We start from the raw sequence: 7,979 nt of genomic DNA, 5'->3' as shown, positions 1-7,979 counted from the left end.
GAGGCAGCGGCTGCAGTGAGCCGAGATCGTGCTACTGTGCTCCAGCCTAGGCAATACAGCGAGACTCTGTCTCAAGAAAAAATAAATAAATAAAAGCATATATAAAAATCTTATTTATACATAAAATATAAAGTATTATTTATATTATATAGTTTATATAATTACATATCATATATGTGAAACACATACATACACACACACATATACATATATAAAAACACAAAATAGAGTTTTTATTTTAAGAGACAGGGTTTCACTATGCTGCAGTGGCTATTCACAGGTGCGATCACAGTGCACTACAGCCCCAAACTCCTGGGCTCAAGCAATCCTTCTGCCTCAGCTTCCAGAGTAGCAGGGACTACAGGCACAAGCCACTGTGTCCGGCTGGAGGTTTTTCCTTTTTTTTTTTTGAGACAGAGTTTCGCTCTTGTTGCCCAAGCTGGAGTGCAATGGCATGATCTTGGCTCACTGCAACCTCTGCCTCCTGGGTTCAAGCGATACTCCTGCTTCAATCTCCCGAGTAGCTAGGATTACAGGCGCATGCCACCATGTCTGGCTAATTTCTTGTACTTTCAGTAGAAACGGGGTTTCACCATGTTTGCCAGGCTGGTCTCAAACTCCTTACCTCAGGTGATCCACCTGCCTCGCCTTCCCAAAGTGCTGGGGTTACAGGCCTGAGCCACCACGCCCAGCCACACACTTTATTTTCACTTTAATTTGTCCTTGGCAAAGGCAAATCCCTATCCAAATTTGTCTTTGCCATCCTTCCCTAATTCCTTGCTAGTCACCAGCCTCTCTCTCTCTCTCTCTTTTTTTTTGAGACAGATCAGATTCTCACCGTTACCTAGGCTGGAGTGCAGTGGTGCAATCATGGCTCACTGCAGCCTCGACCTCCTGGGCTCAAGTGATTCTCCCACCTTAACTTCCCAAGTTGCTGGGACTACAGGAACACGCCACCACACCCAGATATATATATATATATATTTTTCCCCCCGAGATGGAGTTTCGCTCTTACTGCCCAGGCTGGAGTGCAATGGTGCAATCTTGGCTCACTGCAACCTCTGCCTCCTGGGTTCAAGCGATTCTCCTGCCTCAGTCTCCCTAGTAGCTAGGATTATAGGCACCTGCCACCACGTCCAGCTAATTTTTTGTATTTTTAGAGACAGGGTTTCATCATGTTCACCAGGCTGGTCTCGAACTCTTGACCTCAGGTGATCCACCCATCTCGGCCCCCAAAGTGCTGAGATTACAGGCGTGAGTCACCGCGCCTGGCCACCCAGATAATTTTTTTTGGTGTATTTTTTTTGTAGAGACAAGGTTTTGCCATGTTAGCCAGACTGGTCTCAAACTCCTGAGCTCAAGCAATCTGCCTACTTTAGTGCTGAGATTACAGGTGTGAGCCACCAGGCCCAGCCCACCAGTCTCTTCTTAAATGAAACAGGGTCTCAGTGAAGGGACTTTATGGTATAAAGAAACAGCCAGGCAGGAACTTCTCGGGGGTCTGTTCGGTCAGATATCAGAAGGAAGGTCCCCCCCGACCCCTTACTCAGATCTAGGCTTTCTGCTAGAGGTTTTATTTTATTTTAAAATTTTTCTCCAAGATCATAGATTCAAGTTGCCCTGAATATATACTCCCTGTGTCGGAGACAGTTTTTAATCTCATCACCAGAGCTTTTTCTTTGGGCAGCCAGAGGGGATGGGGTACTGAGATTTGTCCTGAACTGGGTTCTCATCAAAGCAGGGATACAAAGCAAACTTAAACACCTGAAGAAGCAGAAAACAAAACAAAAACACAACAAAAAAACATGTGTAGGGTTGGGCGCAGTGGCTCAGGCCTGTAATCCCAACACTTTGGGAGACCGAGGCAGGAGGATCATTTGAGGTCAGGAGTTTGAGACCAGCCTGGCTAACATGGTGAAACCTTGTCACTACTAAAGCTACAAAAAGTAGGCCAGGCGTGGTGGCTCACGCCTGTAATCCCAGCATTTTGGGAGGCCGAGGTGGGTGGATCACCTGAGGTCAGGAGTTTGAGACCAGCCTGGCCAACATGATGAAACCCTGTCTCTACTAAAAATACAAAAAATTAGCTGGGCATGTTTGGCAGGTGCCTATAATCCTGGCTACTAGGGAGGCTGAGGCAGGAGACTCACTTGAACTCAGGAGGTGGAGATTGCAGTAAGCCGAGATCACGCCACTGCACTCCGGCGACAGAATAAGACGCTATCTCAAAACAAAAAACAAACAAAAATTAGCTGGACGTGGTGGTGTGCGTCTGTTATCCCAGCTACTCAGGAGCCTGAGGCACAAGAATTGCCTGAACCTGGGGGCAGAGGTTGCAGTGAGCTGAGATCATGCCACACTGTACTCCATCCCGGGTGACACAGTAAGACTCGGCTCCAAACAAAACAAAACATGTAGGTTAAAAAACAAAGGAAAGTGATTTGGATGTAGTTGACTAAATATTGTCCGCTCACCTAAATCCATTTAAAGTTTAATTAAAAAAAAAACCATAATCGTTTCAGACAAATTCATAAATCTGGCAGCAATCAGCCTGAGGATAGCCAATTTGAGACCACTGCTCTAAAAAGACTAAGTCCCCAGAACGGAGAAGAACCTTAAACAAGAATCACTTCATTGGTTCAGGCCTCTCCCAATTCAGTAACCATTTATTATTAGTGACTGTGCTTAGTAACTGTCTTAACTATGATATGAAAATGAATAAGGCAGGCTCCCTCCACTCTTTTAAGAGAACATATCATTTTAGAGATAAAGCAAAGACAAAGTAGAGTGGTAAGGGATATAGTGGCTCCCAGACATGTCTGAGTGCCAGTGTCACCTGATTCCTGGGCTCCTAGTTTTAGCAGGCACTCCAGGTAATTCGGAGACAAATTCTTGTAGGTGTCTCGAAAAAATGCTCTATGAAAATAGCTGTCATACACTAGGCATCTGTCATGTGAGGGGCATCGTGCACATCCTATTATTATGTTTCTGATCCTTACAAGTGTCCAGTGAGGCAGGCATGATCATCAACAGACATATGTATTTAGGGGTTGGTGGGCGGGGGAGGGTCCTGCCTCAGAGTTGATGGGAAGATTAAATGTGATGCTTGCAGAGCACTTTGAACAGTGCCTGACAAAAGTTATTGGCTTAGCTGCTGATAGATGGAGAGAAGTTAAGAGTTTTTAGTAAAAATGCCTGGAGTATCCTCTCCTCTCCTCTAACTCCCCAATAGAGCAGGGGCAAATCTGACAAACTCAAGATGATATGACAGAATCAAACATAGCTTTGAGTGAGTGCAATGACCCTTTTCTACCCATTTTCATGCAACAAACCTGTCCCCCTCAGATTGATGACCCAGCCTCTTGAGAAAACAGACAATCAAGCAGGAACTTCATCTTCCCACCACCCAATCCACCAGCAGTTGTACCCTAAACTTTGCAGTCCAACAGTTCCAATTTTAATATGGATTCTACACTGAAGAATAACCAGAATATTTCACCCCAAAATATACTTATTTGACATATTCAGAGGGGCTGAAACCACAGGAATAGCTTTGAAGAGCTGTCTTTTGTGGGGGAGATTTGCATCTGCAAAGAAAATCCACATTAATGAGGTAAACAGCAAGGAAAACAGGGATGCAAATAGGCTTTCTCTGAGGCCCCCCCCTCACTCAGATCGAGGAAAGATGCACTCAGGAAAAACTAAGGAGGCGAAGGTCCGACACTTTAAAGATCTGACTGAAACTTTTCCCACAGGCTACATCCAGTTTTTCTGACAGCTGCTGCCCGTGAGGTTTCACCAGCATAACAGGACAGCCTGTGCTTGCCAAACTTTCTCCTCTCCTGGCTCTCCCATAACCTGTCTTGATGCATTCCAAACCCCTATTCTTTCTATAACCACAGAATAGTATAAAAACTTCAGTCACCCTTAGAGTTTTCATATTTTGTATGACTCTCGAGCACAAATGTGCCTGTAATAATCTGCTATAGTTTTCTCTGCCCTATATAACCTGTCTTTTATTATAAGAATGTCAGCTGTGGCCAGGCACGGTGGCTCACGCCTGTAATCCCAACACTTTGGGATGCCAAGGCGGGCAGATCACGAGGTCAGGAGTTCGAGACCAGCCTGGCCAACACAGTGAAACCCCGTTTCTACTGAAAATACAAAATTAGCTGGGCGTGGTGGCAGATGCCTGTAATCCCAGCTACTTGGGAGAGGCTGAGGCAGGAGAATCGCTTGAACCCAGGAGGCAGAGGTTGCAGTGAGCCGAGATTGCACCATTGCATTACAGCCTGGGAAACAAAGAGACTCTGTCTCCAAAAAAAAAAAAAAAAAAAAAGAATGTCAGCTGTGACCCCTTTATGAAGGGGAGGAAAGGGATCACCCCTCTTCCACTCCGACAGTTCCCTTCTTGGTTGCAAGGACTTTACTCCTGCAATTATTTTCCCCTGCTCCTGTAACACCAATTACTCATCTTCTACTGAATTATTTTCAGCAGCAGACAGACATGCTCTAGTATCTCTTACCTTGGTGGGACTGTCCCCCAAAACATTTACACATGTGTACCATTTTTCTGATCCTCTTTATAAAGCAAGGCTTAACTAGCTCTTGTCAATGGCATCTCTGACCTGCAACCATCACTTACGGGTTGACAGAGGTGACACGATTGGCTGCTCCCTCCTTGATATCTTTCCTTTCTACGTTTCCATGAGATCAATCTCCTCTTTAAGATTCTATTTTTTTTTTTTTTTTTTTGAGACCAAGTCTCACTCTGTTGCCCAGGCTGGGATGCAGTGGCGCCATCTCAGCTCACTGCAACCTCCACCTCCTGGGTTCAAGCAATTCTCCTGCCTCAGCCTCCAGAGTAGTTGGGATTACAGGCACCTGCCACCACACCCCGCTAATTTTTGTATTTTTTTGAGATGGAGTCTCGCTCTGTCGCCCAGGCTGGAGTGCAGTGGCATGATCTCGGCTCACTGCAATCTCCACCTCCTGGGTTCACACCATTTCTCCTGCCTCAGCCTCCTGAGTAGCTGGGACTATAGACTCCCACCACCACACCCGGCTAATTTTTCTTTTTTTTTAGTAGAGTCGGGGTTTCACCATGTTAGCCAGGATGGTCTCGATCTCCTGACCTCGTGATCCGCCTGCCTCGGCCTCTCAAAGTACTGGGATTACAGGCGTAAGCCACCGCGCCCGGTCTAACTTTTGTATTTTTAGTAGAGATGGGGTTTCATCATGTTGGCCAGGCTGGTCTCGAACTCCTGACCTCAAGTGATCCATTTGCCTTGGCCTCCCAAAGTGCTGGGATTACAGGCGTGAGCCACCTCGCCCAGCCGGCTATTTTACATTCTAGAGAACCCTGGGGCTCAGTCTTGCCTACCCTCTCCCTGCTACCCCTTTTCTATGTATACTCCCTAAGTAATACCATTCAGTCCCAAGGCTTTCAGCTAGCATTTATATGCTAATTTTCCCCAATCTGTATCTCTAGCTCCCAGGGATCTCCTTAACCAAATCCAAAAACTGCTCCTACTCCCAAACCTGCTCTTCTGCCATCTTCCACATCTTTATAATTCCATCCTTCCTATTGCTTGGGTCAAAAAGGTTAGCAGTCTTTTCCCTTATACCCCACATCAAATCATCAGCAAATTCATCTCATCTACCTTCAAAATATATCTGGAACCAGAGCACTTCTCATCACCTTCACTTCTCCCTCCTCAATCGAAGCCTCCACCACCACTGCCACAACCTCCTACACTAGTCTCTCTGCGTCTGCCCTTGGTGCCCCCTCCTCCCCAATGCCACATCCTTTGTTCTTTTTTTTGAGACAGTCTCGCTCTGTCAGCCAGACTGAAGTGCAGTGGCGCAATCTCGGCTTACTGCAACCTCAGCCTCCCGCCTCCCAGTCTCAAGCGATTCTTGTGCCTCAGCCTCCCCTACAGCTGGGATTACAGGCATGCCACCATGCCCGGCTAATTTTTGTATGTTTAGCAGAGACTGGGGTTTCACCATGTTGGCCAGGCTGGTCTTGAACTCCTTACCTCAACCATCTACCCACCTCAGCCTCTCAAAGTGATGAGATTATAGGCATGGACCTCAAGCATCTACCCACCTCAGCCTCTCAAAGTGATGAGATTATAGGCATGGGCCACCAGGCCTGGCCCCACATCCTTTTTTCAGCACAGCACTATTCATCAAATCAGACTGCATCATTCCTCTACCCCAAACCTTCCCATTTCAATCAGAGTCAAAGCTCATGTCCTTCCACAGACCATCAAGGCCCTATGGGATCTGGATCCATGCCCATTACCATCCTGAGGCTTCTCCTGTTCCTCTCACCCTGCATCCCTTTGATACAGCCACACTGGCTCCCCGCTGTTCTCTAACATACAGACAAGCTCCACCTCAGAGCCTCTGTACTTGTGTCCCCTACCTGACACAGTCTACCTTATCTCCTTTGGTTCTCAGCAAAACGTCTTCTTCATAGGGCATTCTCCATCCACGCAATTTGACAAACACTGCCTCTGCCCCAGCACTTTCTATGTACTCCCCCCATGCTTTATTTTTCATCAGTGATAACAATCATCCAACAGGCGACATACACTTAACAATCAGCCATTAGGATATACATTTTACTTATTTACCGTCTATCTACCAACGTAAGTGCGAAAAGGAAAAGGACTTTTGTCTATTTTGATCACTGCTGAAACCCTAGCACCTTAGAATCCCGCATCTGAGCTGATGCGTAATCGGCGCTCAACAGGCATTTTTGTTAAGGAATCTGTAAAATGATAATTGCCAAAACAAATGTCTCTCCATCTCTATAAACGGTATTACCTGCCTTCTAACCAGTCTCTGACGCATTCCTGCTCCCTACAATCCGTTTACCACAGTGGCAGAATAATATTAAAATATTTAAATCAGATCATTTATTTACCCAGCTTCCTATCCCACTCAGTGAAATTCAAGGTCCTTATTCAAACGCATCTCACGCATTCTTCTCCCCTTCATCCACCAGATCCAGCCTCACTAGACTGTATTTTAATTCTCTTCTCTAAGCCAAACTGGATCCTGCCTGAGGGCCTTTGCGCTGTCTGGAATATTCATTCCCCATCTTTGCACGGTCAGTTATTTTTTGACATTCAGAGGTCGGTCTAAACGTCACCTCCTCAGAAAGGTCTTTATTCAATCCCTAGCCTTTCACTCCTTTTGAACGTCAGCACAACACTTACCACATACTGACTTTCCTTTTCATCACTTTTGTCCCACCACCTAGTATCTGAGCTCCTTGGGCACGAGGCGCGACCTGACGGTGCATCCTCCTCGCCCACCGAGGTTGGCTGCCCCCCCAGCAGGCGCTCAGCGAGTGTGAACCCAATGCGTTCACTCAGGACTCGCGAGCTGCCGTGGCAGGCACTGCCCTCCCCTCCGCCGGCGAGCATCTCCCCCTCTCCGCGCCCGCTGCCGTCCATGCTCCCGCCCCCCTCGCCTACCTGTCGGCCAACTCCAGCACCTCGTGCACGCTGCCCGTGCTGACGCGGATGCGCCCGGTGTACATGTACTCGATAACGGCTTCCACAGTGTCGGGTTCGGGCCCCGGCTCGGAGCTCCACTTGCGCATCTCCACCCGTCCCGAGCGGGACTCGGAAAACTGGCCCGAGAGCAGGGGCGTGAAGTACTCGGTGGCGGCAGCCAGTACCGAGCGGTGGGCCCGGAACTCGCGGCCTCCAGCCCCGCCGAAGCACAGGGTAATGTCGCAGAAGAGGCCCTGGCGCCGCTGCTCGTTCTGCCGCCAGGACAGCTCTGAACAGTGAGAGCTGCACTCGAAATCCTCGGCTTCTGGGCCCGGATCGCCCCCGCTCGCCTCCATTGCAGAGATCCCTGGCCCAGGCCCGAAGTCCACCGTGCCGCTGCCTCGGACCTCGGCGGCCAGGCCTGCGGAGCCGGCAGCGGCCGTCTCCATGCTCTCCATCTCCAGC

At 48.1% G+C, this 7,979-nt stretch overlaps 1 protein-coding gene across 1 annotated transcript in view; it reads right to left on the bottom strand.

Annotated features, from left to right (window-relative positions):
- The window catches only part of KLHL11 (kelch-like family member 11), a 12,093-nt gene extending 4,115 nt beyond the window's left edge, over positions 1 to 7,978 (bottom strand). Inside the window, exon 1 of the mRNA XM_011929746.1 lies at positions 7,494 to 7,978. Within this exon, the coding sequence (XP_011785136.1) occupies positions 7,494 to 7,972 (479 nt within the window). The 5' untranslated portion in view covers positions 7,973 to 7,978. The remainder of the gene's footprint in view (positions 1 to 7,493) is intronic.
- Position 7,979: the final 1 nt, after the last annotated feature.

Source organism: Colobus angolensis, unplaced genomic scaffold (genome assembly GCF_000951035.1).
Source record: "Colobus angolensis palliatus isolate OR3802 unplaced genomic scaffold, Cang.pa_1.0 Scaffold83, whole genome shotgun sequence".
NCBI classification, from domain to species: Eukaryota; Metazoa; Chordata; class Mammalia; order Primates; family Cercopithecidae; genus Colobus; species Colobus angolensis.
Note: the sequence above shows the minus strand (reverse complement) of the source record. Positions and strands in the feature narration are given on the sequence as shown.